This window comes from Coregonus clupeaformis, unplaced genomic scaffold, assembly GCF_020615455.1.
Source record: "Coregonus clupeaformis isolate EN_2021a unplaced genomic scaffold, ASM2061545v1 scaf2516, whole genome shotgun sequence".
In the NCBI taxonomy this organism is placed as follows: domain Eukaryota; kingdom Metazoa; phylum Chordata; class Actinopteri; order Salmoniformes; family Salmonidae; genus Coregonus; species Coregonus clupeaformis.
Window position 1 is genome coordinate 39,873 of NW_025535970.1, and position 13,186 is coordinate 53,058.

At 46.9% G+C, this 13,186-nt stretch overlaps 1 protein-coding gene across 2 annotated transcripts; it reads right to left on the minus strand.

Moving 5' to 3' along the window:
- Positions 1 to 1,042: 1,042 nt before the first annotated feature.
- LOC123488821 (GTPase IMAP family member 7-like) lies at positions 1,043 to 3,741 on the minus strand. Of its 2 annotated transcripts, XM_045219594.1 has the most exons (3): positions 3,664 to 3,741; positions 2,565 to 2,645; positions 1,043 to 2,008 (listed from the first exon to the last, which is right to left on the minus strand). In XM_045219594.1, the coding sequence occupies exons 2-3, from the start codon at positions 2,635 to 2,637 to the stop codon at positions 1,293 to 1,295; spliced, it is 789 nt and encodes a 262-aa protein (XP_045075529.1). In that variant the 5' UTR covers positions 2,638 to 2,645; positions 3,664 to 3,741; the 3' UTR covers positions 1,043 to 1,292. The 2 variants fall into 2 exon arrangements, with proteins under 2 accessions (XP_045075529.1, XP_045075530.1); XM_045219595.1 differs by lacking the exon at positions 3,664 to 3,741 and having other exon boundaries at positions 2,565 to 2,730.
- Positions 3,742 to 13,186: the final 9,445 nt, after the last annotated feature.

A 13,186-nucleotide genomic window follows, 5' to 3' on the forward strand; every position in this document is an offset into this window, starting at 1 on the left:
GTACTTTGTTGAAGCACCTTTGGCAGCAATTACAGCCTCGAGTCTTCTTGGGTATGATGCTACAAGCTTGGCACACCTGTATTTTAGGATTTTCTCCCATTCTTCTCTGCAGATCCTCTCAAGTTCTGTCAACTTGGATAGGGAGCGTCGCTGCACAGCTTTTGCAGGTCTATCCAGAGATGTTCGATTGGGTTCAAGTCTGGGCTCTGGCGCTGAAAAATATCCCCACAGCATGATGCTGCCACCACCATACTTCACCGTAGGGATGGTGCCAGGTTTCCTCCAGAAAGGACGCTTGGCATTCAGGCCAAAGAGTTCAATCTTGGTTTAATCAGACCAGAGAATCTTGTTTCTCATGGTCTGAGAGTCCTTTAGGTGCCTTTTGGCAAACTCCAAGCGGGCTGTCATGTGCCTTTTACTGAGGAGTGGCTTCCGTCTGGCCACTCTAACATAAAGGCATAAAGGCCTGATTGGTGGAGCACTGCAGAGATGGTTGTCATTCTGGAAGGTTCTCCCATCTCCACAGAGGAACTCTGGAGCTCTGTCAGTGTGACAATCGGGTTCTTGGTCACCTCCCTGACCAAGGCCCTTTTCCCCCCATTGCTCAGTTGGTTCCAAACTTTTTCCATTTAAGAATAATGGAGGCCACTGTGTTCTTGGGGACCTTCAATGCTGCAGACATTTTTTTGGTACCCTTCCCCAGATCTGTGCCTCGACACAATCCTGTCTTTGAGCTCTACGGACAATTCCTTTGACTTCATGGTTTTTGCTCTGACATGCACTGTCAACTGTGGGACCTTATATAGACAGGTGTGTGCCTTTACAAATCATGTCCAATCATGAATTTACCACAGGTGGACTCCAATCAAGTTGTTGAAACATCTCAAGGATGATCAATGGAAACAGGATGCACCTGAGCTCCATTTCGAGTCTCATTGCAAAGGGTCTGAAAAGTTATGTAAATAAGGTATTTCTAAAAACCTGATTTAACTTTGTCATTATGGGGTAATGTGTGTAGATTGATTTGTATTTATTTAATCCATTTTAGAATAAGGCTGTAACATAACAAAATGTTGAAAAAGTCAAGGTGTCTGAATACTTTCCGAATGCATCAATTCTACGACCATATACAGCGCTTGGTGTTCTACCAATTGAAATAGGTATCCATGCAGTCATAACCTTCCACCATGCCTACTACAGTCCCTGCTATTAACCACAATGGAGAGGTGTACAGGGCTCCCCAACCCAATGCAGCCGCACTGACAAAGGCTGACCACTTGCATCGATACAATCTATCTTCTCTTCTTATCCTTTCTCTCTCCTTCTGTTTCCTCTCTCTCTCTCTCTCTCTTCTCCTCTTCCTCTCTCTTCCTCTCCTCCTCTTCTTTGATCTTCCTCTGGGCCTCCTGGTACATCTCAATGGTGTAATGTTGTCCTCCATTCCTCTTCACCATCTCCTCTATCTTGTCCAGCAGCTCTGGGACCTGAGTGTTGTCTCTCTGCTCTCTATTGTTGAAGACATGATATCTGCCTCCACAGATATTGATGAGTTTCCGTAGCTCTTTGCTCTCAGCCAGAAACCCCTCCACTGATTTGCCCTTCAGTTGATCTCCATGTGTGAACAGCAAGATGATATACATTGAGGCTTCTTCTCCAAAGTTCTCCTGGATCCACTTCACAGTGTTCTGCTCCTCCTCTGTGAACCTCCCCAGTCTGATCACCAGCAGGAAGGCATGAGGTCCTGGGACTGACTCCTCTACACACCTGATAATTTCACTTGTCATCTCTTCTGGAGACATGTTAGTGTCATAGAGCCCCGGGGTGTCGATGACATCAATCTTCCTTCCATCCACCACTCCACTCTGTTTCTCACTCTGTGCAGTCACAGACACTGGAGAATCATCCACCTTAAACACTACTCTCCCCAGGATGGTGTTTCCTGTTGCACTCTTCCCTGATCCAGTCTTTCCCAACAGAACTATCCTCAGGTCAGAGGGCTGGCCTGAAACTGTGGAAACAGACAAGAAATGCTTGATTTGATAGTGGGTGTCTTGATAAAAGGCTACTGAAAATTCTGTGTATGTCCATGCATACAGTATGTGTGTGTGTGTGTGTGTGTGTGTGTGTGTGTGTGTCTGTATGTGTGTCTGTGTCTTTCCTGGTTGAGGGTTGACGAGACATTAAATGTTTTCTTCTAGTCAAATAATCTAATAACATTCAGCTCATACACCCATATATACCCCACAGGACATGCCACCAGTCCCCAAGTCCAAAAAATAAAATAAAAATGAATAAAAAGATTAAACTTGTCATGGAATGGCGGGAACTGTGAAAGGACACACACACAAACACACTCATATTTTTGTATTGTATTATTATCATTATATATATTTATGTATTTATTTGTGTGACTGTCCTTGTCTATCAGTGCTGTGTTATTTGTCATGTTTTGTGTTTTTTTGTAGACCCCAGGAAGAAAATCTGCTGCCTCTGCAAAGGCTAATGGGATACAAACAAACAAACAAGTGTGTAGTGTGTGTGTGTGTGTGTGTGTGTGTGTGTACCTTGGCATTGACCAGTGAAGTCTTGCAGACAGAGTATCAACAGGAACAGAATCCTTCCTCTTCCTTGAGCCATTACTACTTCTGCAGCCAATCAAAAGCATGGAAACAGATGATGACCTCGTTACAAAATACAAAGTCCACATTTCTTCGGTGACTCATCCCAGAGTGTTTGGCAAAGTTCCAACATTTACAGATGAGGATAAACTAAATTATATATTTTTCTCAGCTATTTGACTTTCAAACAATAAAAACTATAAAACTATAAACTATAAAAAGAGTACTGATATGTGGTATCTGTCGATAAACAAAGTACATTCCCTAACAACGTAGCCTATATCAGGTGGACATATTGTACTCATATGCATATCAAATGACGATCTAAACATGGCTATTATTCTACCGTTGCCTGGCTGCTACGTGTCAAGACCAGATAGACCAGTTAGAGGTTGTGTTTCCATTAACATCACAGCTACTGTGTAGACAGACAGGAAAAGTTCAAACAATAATTAAGTGGAATCAGTATAACTGAAACCAGCGCTTAATGTGTAAATCGGGAGGTGTCGGAACACAAAGGGTGCGTTACTCTGCTCAGACGTTACTGACGCCAGATCTTACAACGCCTGGATAGGTATTTTACATATCAGCTAACCACATCATGTGTTTTAGCAATCTGTCAGTCAACCATTGGTTGATGCATGCAACGTCTAAGCAGTGGAACGCGACCTTAGTCAGTACTGACAGAAACCTGCAGGTGTGTCCCTCACAGCAACAACCTGCAATAAGATGGTTGTTGACCCAAGATCGGCCCCCTTGAACAAGATACAGTATACTACACTAAAGTCTAACCATGTTTCTCCTTTCACTGTTCTACAATATTAAAACTATTATACTGTACAGCATAATGTGATTGTTAACAGCTACATATTGTTTTGACATTTTGATGATAAGTGATGTAATCATATGATTATTTATGCATAAATGTTAACAGACCTGGTATCAATAAAATGTCTACTTTATATTGTGCGACAGTTATTCAAATACTGTAGAGTAGATTGTTGTACAAAATGTAATTAGTAAGGTAGTTAAGTTGAATACTCACTTTTAGTGTGGTTGCACAGATCTGTTAATTGTTGTTCCCTGTTGTCACTGAGAGAGCTGAAGCAGCGCCCAATGTGCTGCACCTTACATTCTGTTAAGTTTCATTTTCCCAGCAACTAGTCATTTCAAGCCAATGAGTGTTGCTAGGCAAACATTATTCTACTTAGGATAGGCAGAGTCTGAATTCTGATTGGGTGTCGCTGTTTAACCTTGGCTGCTTGCCAGAATCAGAAGCTAGGCCACATCTATGGGTGAAATTAAATGTGTTGGACACATATACATCTCCTTCTGGTGGAAAAAAAAAAGGTTAAAAATGAAATAACAAATAAAACTGAATTTTCAAATGTAACTACACTGTAAACCCTAACATTGTCATGCAGTAAAAGAGTGATGTAAACTTATTACGTGGAAAGTCGTTGTCCTGACTCTAAAGTATTGGGTTACGCTAACGTTCATGTAGCATTTACCTTTCCTGAACTCAACTATTTTATCTATATACTGTAACTGTACTCATATATATATTTTAATTGTACAGCCCGACGACGTCTGACGTCATGTGCGTCAACAACGTTCTGCGCTGTGGTGCGTCTCAAAATGTATTGACAAAGATGGCTGCTCGATTCAAGCGAGGGAATTTCAAATATCATTAAGGATTTTCGTAGTAAGAAGAACAAACGTCTGGCGGAGAGTTTTGGAGTAAGGGGCTAAGTAACTAACTGTTTTGACAACTACTGTATGTTCAAACAGGTTTTAGTGTGTGGCTGTAACTAAATAGTCCCGTTTGTTAGCTCCGGTATTGACAACATCAAGCCGAAGAGGAAGATTAGCAAACAGCTGAGCAAATATTAGCATTGGACAGTTCACGTTCGTATGTTGATTGAGTTTTAGTTATTAGTGAGTTCTATGGAGATATCGTGCAATTCAGTTTAGCTAACGTTAGTCTAAGTTATTTTAAACCGCTGCTTGACAAGTGCATGTTTTGAGAGCATGTACAGTACGGCGACGGCACGGTTTTAACGTTATGCCAAGGGTGCAGCAGCATCTAGTTGGTGCCATGTTGTTAACATAACCATCATCTCCTGCTGCAGCGTGGTGGTCATATGTTTATTGAGCACACTGATCTGGGGAGTTATAAATTATCAGCACATTCAAAGTTTTAATTCCTTGCTGTGTAAAAAGTATTCCGTTAAATCTGTGCGATTTGACTTCGTAAACCCACTAGCTAGTTTACTAAACTAAGTAACTTACATTGTGCTTGCTAAATAGATAATTGCAAAGCATTGATACATAGCATGTGGGCTAGCTAACATTAGCCATCAAGCGAAGGCCTGTTGATTAAGTCCATCGAGTGCTCTATTTTCTGATTTAGTTGCATCGACCACATTGTTTCTTCCTCCCTTAAGCTCAGAATGGTGAGCAGCAGTCCTTAATGCCTTACTTAAAAGTATGTTTCAATGGAAGGCTGTACCATTTTGAGTATCCATGAATATCTGTCCCGTGATGCCATAAAATACAGGAAGTAGCCTAAACGGGATTCTATTTAGATAAATCTAAGTGACTTAAGGAATGAACACCATTTTAATTTGACTTTCAGATTTTTTATTTGATGGAGTAGAAATGTCAGTTGTGTGCTGCCTCCTTTGATACCAGAGCTAAATTACTTAAACACTACCGTTTGAAGCACAGCTTTTACCCAAGAATAAGCCCGCTACCATGTCTTTATCATGATTGCCTGTGCGCATTTCAATCCATCAATGCAGTCAAAATGTATGTATCTCGATTCCATCACGTTGTTAGGCTGGGTGGGGGACTCAGGCGCAGAGACGGACACACGGACAAAGAGGGTGAATTAAGATGTTGTTTATTCAGCGTGTTTTGGCAGAGAGAAACAGTTCAGGGTGGAGCAGCTTCAGACCGGGGTAGGAGCTGAGTGGGGTGGAGAGCCAGTAGCACTGAGAGCTGGATGACGAGGATATCAGACAACAGATGAGCAGGTTGCGGTGTGGGAGTGGCAGGCAGGCAGGCAGCAGGAACAGACGGGATCTGGTCGAAGGAGAGACAGGTTACAAACGTGGCAGAGACAACTATAATGCTGAGAGCGTAACAACTAAACTGAGATTGCTGTACGGAGCCAAGTTACCACAGGTGGTGTAGGAACGAACTGGCGCTGGAGAGGTGTCCAGCCCGGGTAGATAACTGCTGGTTGATTGGTGACAATGAGCTGCAGCTGGATGTAACTGAGCATGAGAGAGAATGGCCACGCCCCCTGACCTAGATCCTCTGACTGGGCTGCACAGCAGGGGGAGACAGACACAGACAACACACACAGGGAAAAAGGGAAAAGGAAAACAAGCGAGGACAGGACCAACAGTGCCGGACCGTAACAGTACCCCCCCCTCAACGGGCGCCACCCGGCGACCCACCCGGCTTGTCAGGGTGGTCCCTATGGAAGTCAGCCACCAGCTGAGGATCCAGTATAAACCGTCGGGAATCCAGGACCTCTCTCGGGACCGTATCCCTCCCAGTCCACCAGGTACTGAAGCCCTCTACCACGCCTCCGGACGTCCAGCAGTCTCCGCACCGTGTAGGCTGGATGGTCGTCAATCATCGCGGTGGCGGAGGGGGATCCACAGGCGGACACAAAGGGCTGGAGGAGACCAGCTTCAGCTGGGACACGTGAAATGTAGGATGGACTCTCATGGCCTGGGGAAGCTTCAACCGAACAGCCGAAGGGTTGATGATGGAGTCGATCTCGAAAGGACCCAAATACCGGGCGACAGCTTACGGGAGTCAGTGTGCAGGGGGATGTTGCTGGAGGAGAGCCAGACTCGCTGACCAGGCTGGAACTGGGGAGCGACTACCCTGTGCCTGTCCGCCACTCTCTTGTTACGCTCTGCTGTCCGTAGAAGGGCCTCACGGGTGTCCACCCACACCTTGCGGCAGCGACGAAGGTTATCCTGAACTGACGGGACGGCTAACTCCTTTTCCTGAGACGGGAACAATGGCGGTTGGTACCCCAAAGCCGCCTCAAATGGTGAGAGGCCGGTGGCAGATGAGGTGAGGGAATTGTGGGCATATTCGACCCACGGGAGGTGTTTGGCCCAGGTGGACGGGTTCTGGGATGTCACACAGTGTAGAGCAGCCTCCAGGTCCTGATTGGTCCTCTCAGTCTGGCCATTGGACTGGGGATGGAAACCTGATGAGAGACTGACAGAGGCACCCAGAGCAGAACAAAACTCCTTCCATACCCGAGAAATGAACTGTGGGCCTCTATCGGACTCTATGTCCACAGGTATTCCATGGGGACGGAATACATGTAGGACAAAGAGGTCGGCTGTCTCACTGGCAGACGGTAATTTTGGTAATGCAACAAAATGGGCAGATTTAGAGAATCTGTCCACGATGGTGAGTATGGTGTCATTACCCTCAGACATAGGAAGTCCAGTGACGAAGTCCAAGGCCACGTGAGACCAAGGGACGACTCGGGACTGGGAGAGGCCGCAGCAGGCCCGAAGGAGCCCGGTGGGAAGCCTTATTTTGGGCACAGATGGAACAGGCCGCCACGTATTCCCGGACGTCAGTCTCGACGGATGGCCACCAAAAGTGCCTCTTCAGTAGCGACAGTGTACGGTTCATACCAGGGTGGCAGGAGAAGCGCGAGGTGTGGATCCAGTTGAGCACTTGCGGCCGCACGGCTGCGGGAACATAGAGAAGGTCGGGGGGCCATCGGCCGGTCCAGGTTCCGACTCTTGTGCCGATCGGACGAGGGACTCGATTTCCCAGTGAACAGCCGCCACCAAACAGGGAAGCGAGCAGAACAGGTTCAGGATTGCTGGAGTCTTCATTGTCTGTAAACTGGCGAGAGAGAGCATCAGGCTTGACATTACGTGTGCCAGGACGATATGTTAAAATAAACTTGAACCTGCTGAAGAACAGAGCCCATCTGGCCTGACGGGAGTTTAGCCTCTTGGATGACTGGATGTAAGCCAGGTTCTTGTGGTCTGTCCAGACTATGAAGGGTTGCTCTGCTCCGTCTAGCCAGTGCCTCCACTCCTCCAACGCCAACTTGACAGCAAGCAACTCCCCGGTTACCCACGTCGTAGTTCTTCTCAGCAGGGGTCAATCTCCTGGAGAAAAAGGCCACAGGATGGAGCTTCTGGTCCGTGGGGGAACGTTGTGACAGGACAGCCCCCCACCCCCGAATCAGAGGCGTCCACTTCCACAATAAACTGCAAACTAGTGTCTGGATGAATAAGAACAGGTGAGGTGGGAGAACAGTTCCTTCAATGTACTCACGGCTGACTCGGCCTCAGGCGTCCACAGGAATGGCACCTTAAAGGGGAGGTGAGCTTGGTCAGGGGGCAACCACTCGGCTGAAACCCCTGATGAAGCGGCGGTAGAAGTTGGCGAAGCCCAGGAAGCGTTAGCTGCTTCCGAGACGTGGGTGTGGGCCACTCCGCAACCGCTCTGATTTTGTCAGGGTCTGGTGACACTTGTCCCCGCTCGATAATAAAGCCCAAAAAGGGGACGGACTGCCGGTGGAACTCACATTTTTCTGCTTTCACATACAGTTTATTTTCCATGAGGCGTTGGAGAACCAGACGGACGTGGGAGACGTGTTCATCCTGTGACTTAGAGAATATTAGAATGTCATCCAAATAGACAAACACAAAACGGTGTAGAAAGTCCCTCAACACATCGTTAACCATGGCCTGAAACACTGCTGGGGCGTTAGTGAGACCGAATGGCATGACTAGGTATTCAAAGTGTCCGAGAGGGGTATTGAACCCAGTTTTCCATTCGTCTCCCTGCCTGATCCTAACGAGGTGGTAAGCGTTACGCAGGTCGAGTTTGGTAAACACGGTGGCACCATGAAGGGGTTCAAATGCTGAGTTGATGAGAGGCAGGGGGTACGTGTTTCTGACTGTGATGTTATTTAGTCCTCTGTAGTCAATGCAGGGGCGTAATGTTTTGTCCTTCTTCTCTACAAAAAAGAACCCAGCACCAACAGCGGAAGATGAGGGACGAATGATGCCAGAGGCTAGGGAGTCGCCTATGTAGGTTTCCATAGCTTCTCTCTCAGGACGGGACAGATTGAAAAGCCGACTGGACGGCAAAGGGGCTCCAGGCAGTAACTCAATAGCGCAATCGTATGGCCTGTGAGGTGGTAGTGAAAGTGCTTTGGACTTACTGAATACCTCGGCCAGGTCCAGGTACTCTTCAGGGACTGAAGAGAGGTCTGGGGAGTTTGACAGGGGAAGCAGGGGAACCTACAGAGGGCGGAATAGCCGACCCAAGGCAAGCAGAATGGCAGTGAGTGCTCCAACTGTGTATTTTGTGGTTTTGCCAGTCAATATGGGGGGTTGTGAAGGCTAAGCCAAGGGAAACCGAGGATAAGAGGGGAGGCCGAGGAGGAGACTACTTTAAACTGGATGGTTTCTTTGTGATTGCCGGACAGCATGAGAGAAACGGGGACAGTTTGGTGGGTGATGTTGGCAAACTGATGGCCGTCTATAGCGGTTACTGTTATAGGCTTAGGCAGGGGCTTAACAGGGATCTCAGCCTGAGTGACCAGGTTAACGTCAAGGAAACTATCCTCAGCACCAGAGTCAATGAGAGCAGCTAATGGGAGAGACAGATTCCTGAACTGGACTGTAGCTGGGATAACTAGACGGGGTGCTGTGGGCATTGAGTCAGGTGTAGCACTCGCAAGTACGCCCACCTTTACTTGCGAGCTTGGTCTTTTGGGCGAACCGGACAGTTAACCAGGAAATGAGTGCGGTCCCCACAGTACATGCACTCACCAGCCCGCATGCGCCGTTCCTTTTCGGCAGGGGACAGACGAGCACGGCCCAGCTGCATGGGCTCGTCTAGTTCCGTGGAGGGATCCGCTGAGGGGTGTAGGCGGTGTCCGAGTGGTGGTGTTGCTCGGGTTGCAGAAAGCGAGGGGGCCCCGCCTGCGGTGCGGACCCGACCGCCCCTCTCCTGTCTCCTCTCCCGTAGCCTGTTGTCTATTCGTGTAGCAAGGGAAACGAGAAAATGAAGGTTAGCAGGCTCATCACGAACAGCTAGTTCATCCTTAATCGTGTCACTCAAACCGTTAACAAACGCTCCCTGAAGAGCTTCGTCATTCCACTTGGAATCGGCTGCCAAGGTCCAAAAATCAATGGCGTATTCAGCCACGCTACCCGTGCCCTGTCGTAGCTTCAACAGTCTCTTTGTGGCGGTCCCGCATGGTCCGGGTGATCAAACACAATTTCCAATTGAGAGGAAAAATCGTCAAACGACAGGCTGGCAATCTGCTGAGTAGAACAAGCCGCTTCTGCCCAAATCAAAGCTTTGCCCCTCAGTAACCCCAGAGCGTAATGTACCTTTGAGGATTCCGTGGAGAAAGACAGGGGCTTCTGTTGGAACACCAAGCGGCACTGAAGCAGGAAACCACGGCATTTGTTCAGGTCCCCGGTGAAAGGTTCGGGTGAGGTTGTAGGGGGTTCCCAAGGGCAGGAGCGGAAGCCGAGCCTGGAGCCACTGTAGGAGGAACAGGCGGAGGAGAAGCAGAGGGAGGAAGAGTAGTGAGTGTTACCAGGTTAGCTACCTGAGAGGTGAGATGAGATACTTGATCCAACAACCGCTGGTTGTTATCCAATAGAGACCCGGATGAGTTGGTCGTGTTGTCCCAATAACATTCCCTGTGAATGGAGGGCGCGTTGTACGCCATCACCCGTTGTTTCATGTGGCATCTCTGCTGAGTCCATGTTTGGCCAGTTCGTTCTGTTAGGCTGGGTGGGGGACTCAGGCGCAGAGACGGAACACGGACAAAGAGGGTGAATTAAGATGTTGTTTATTCAGCGTGTTTTGGCAGAGAGAAACAGTTCAGGGTGGAGCAGCTTCAGACCGGGGTAGGAGCTGGGTGGGGTGGAGAGCCAGTAGCACTGAGAGCTGGATGACGAGGATATCAGACAACAGATGAGCAGGTTGCGGTGTGGGAGTGGCAGGCAGGCAGGCAGCAGGAACAGACGGGATCTGGTCGAAGGAGAGACAGGTTACAAACGTGGCAGAGACAACTATAATGCTGAGAGGGTAACAACTAAACTGAGATTGCTGTACGGAGCCAAGTTACCACAGGTGGTGTAGGAACGAACTGGCGCTGGAGAGGTGTCCAGCCCGGGTAGATAACTGCTGGTTGATTGGTGACAATGAGCTGCAGCTGGATGTAACTGAGCATGAGAGAGAATGGCCACGCCCCCTGACCTAGATCCTCTGACTGGGCTGCACAGCAGGGGGAGACAGACACAGACAACACACACAGGGAAAAAGGGAAAAGGAAAACAAGCGAGGACAGGACCAACAGTGCCGGACCGTAACACACGTGACAGCGAGAGATGTAGATTCAAACCTTCTCAGAGGTAACACACTTACATCATTTAAGGGGACATTTAAAAAGCCATGAGACGGTAACGGTAACATGCCCATTTAAGAATTATGATTATAGCACTAATGTATACTCATTTAATGCCCACAAGAGCAGGAAACATGCAGTTGCTGTTAGTTCTGACTTCTGTGAAGATGTTGTATGTGTGGAAAGTGATATTCTCCCAGTCACTAGCTCAGTTGACCCTGATGAAGAGTGTCCCATTCAGAGTGCAGACACTTTTGACCCCCCTGAGTTGTCAGTTTGACACAAACGAGTTGAGAGCTCAGTTAAAAAATAAATAATGTCTGCCTCTATTTTTAAAAATGCAAAGTGTTCTTCATGTTTCTGACTACGCAACACAGGAAATAGTTGAGCACTTGGGGCAGATATTTTCTCTCTCTCAACCTCTGGTCAAGGAAGCAATAAAATATGTATTACTGAACAAATGAACACACCATCAGTGATGCTGCCCTTGACCAAGTAGTCGAGGCAGTCGTGGACAGCAGTGTTTTGCCAGTGTCACTGCTAAAGGTGCAGAGATGTCAACTTCTAAGCGCAGGAAAACCTTTGTTGAAAATAACTACCCTCTCGTCATGCCAGTGCAGTATGTTTCCTGAACTCAACTTAGCAGGCTTTTTAGAATCCTTTAGTGCTGACTTTGTGTGTTGATTCTGTACAGCCACTCAAGACCAATTTTAAATCCATGACGTTGGTGAGGCAGAATTTAGTAGGAGAACAAGAGCCAGCCATGACCTTAACGTGCAAGATGTTGTGGATGGGAATGGTCAGAGTCAGTATAGTGTGAAGCGTGAATGTGTTTTGAACCAGACCTTGCAATATTTTCATGCAGTTACTGGTTTCCCTCCTGATGTACTGCATGATCTGCTCAAAGGTATTGTGCCTGTTGAGTTGGCCCTTCGCATCAGCGAGATGATACACGTCTGAAGTATTTCACTCTTGAGTATTTAAACCAGAAAATGGCTTCCATCCCATATCAGTACGCAGACAAAGTAAACAGAGCACATCCAATCCCAAAGACATTTGCAACCAAAGGGACTATTGGTGGGAATGTTTATGAAAATGCAACATTGCTCAGACTGCTTCCTTTAATGGTTGGTAGTGATGTGCAAGATGGAGATGGAGCGTGGGGCAGTGTTAATGGATTTGAAAGATGTCATCGAGCTTGTGTTGTCACCAACATTTACAGCTGAATCAGTGATCATAGACAGACTCTGCAAGAGGTCTTTCCTGGGTTTAGACTTCGAACCAAGCACCATTATGTTGAGTATTACCCTGAGCTCATCAAGTGTTATGGGCCTCTTGTACACCTTTGGACCATGAGGTTTGAGGGTAAACACCGCTTTTTCAAAAAGGTTGTGCATGACACTCAGAACTTCAAGAACGTCCTGAAAAGTGTCAGCCAGGCACCAACACGTGATGGCATATTAACTCAGTGCACCATCATTCTTCAAACCACATACACTACCGGTCAAAAGTTTTAGAACACCTACTCATTCAAGGGCTTTTCTTTATTTTTACTATTTTCCATATTGTAGAATAATAAAAGACATCAAAACTATGAAATTACACATATGGAATCATTTAGAAACCAAAAAGGTGTTAAACAAATCAAAATATATTTTATATTTGAGATTCTTCAAATTGCCACCCTTTGCCTTGATGACTGCTTTGCACACTCTTGGCATTCATTCAACCAGCTTCATGAGGTAGTCTAATGGTATGTTAATCTGTTGCCTCCATTTAGTATGATACATTAAGATACGTTATGTTAGGTTACATTATGAATTAAATAGCGGTTGGACAATATGATATGAATTAGAGGACGTATAGTATCATATGTCTTACCCAGTCGTAAAATAGCATACACATTGGATGACCTAACTTATCATACGTCTTGGAGGACGGAAAGTTTAATACATCTCAATTTATTTTTGAGCTTACGGCATCTGGTATTCCCAGGCGGTCTCCCATCCCAGTACTAACCAGGCCCTAACAGGCGTGTTCAGGGGGGTGTGGCCACAAGCGTATTTTATTTTCCCTGTTTTCTCCCTGAATTAGGTCCCTTGGCTCATCCCTGAAACTCCTCAAT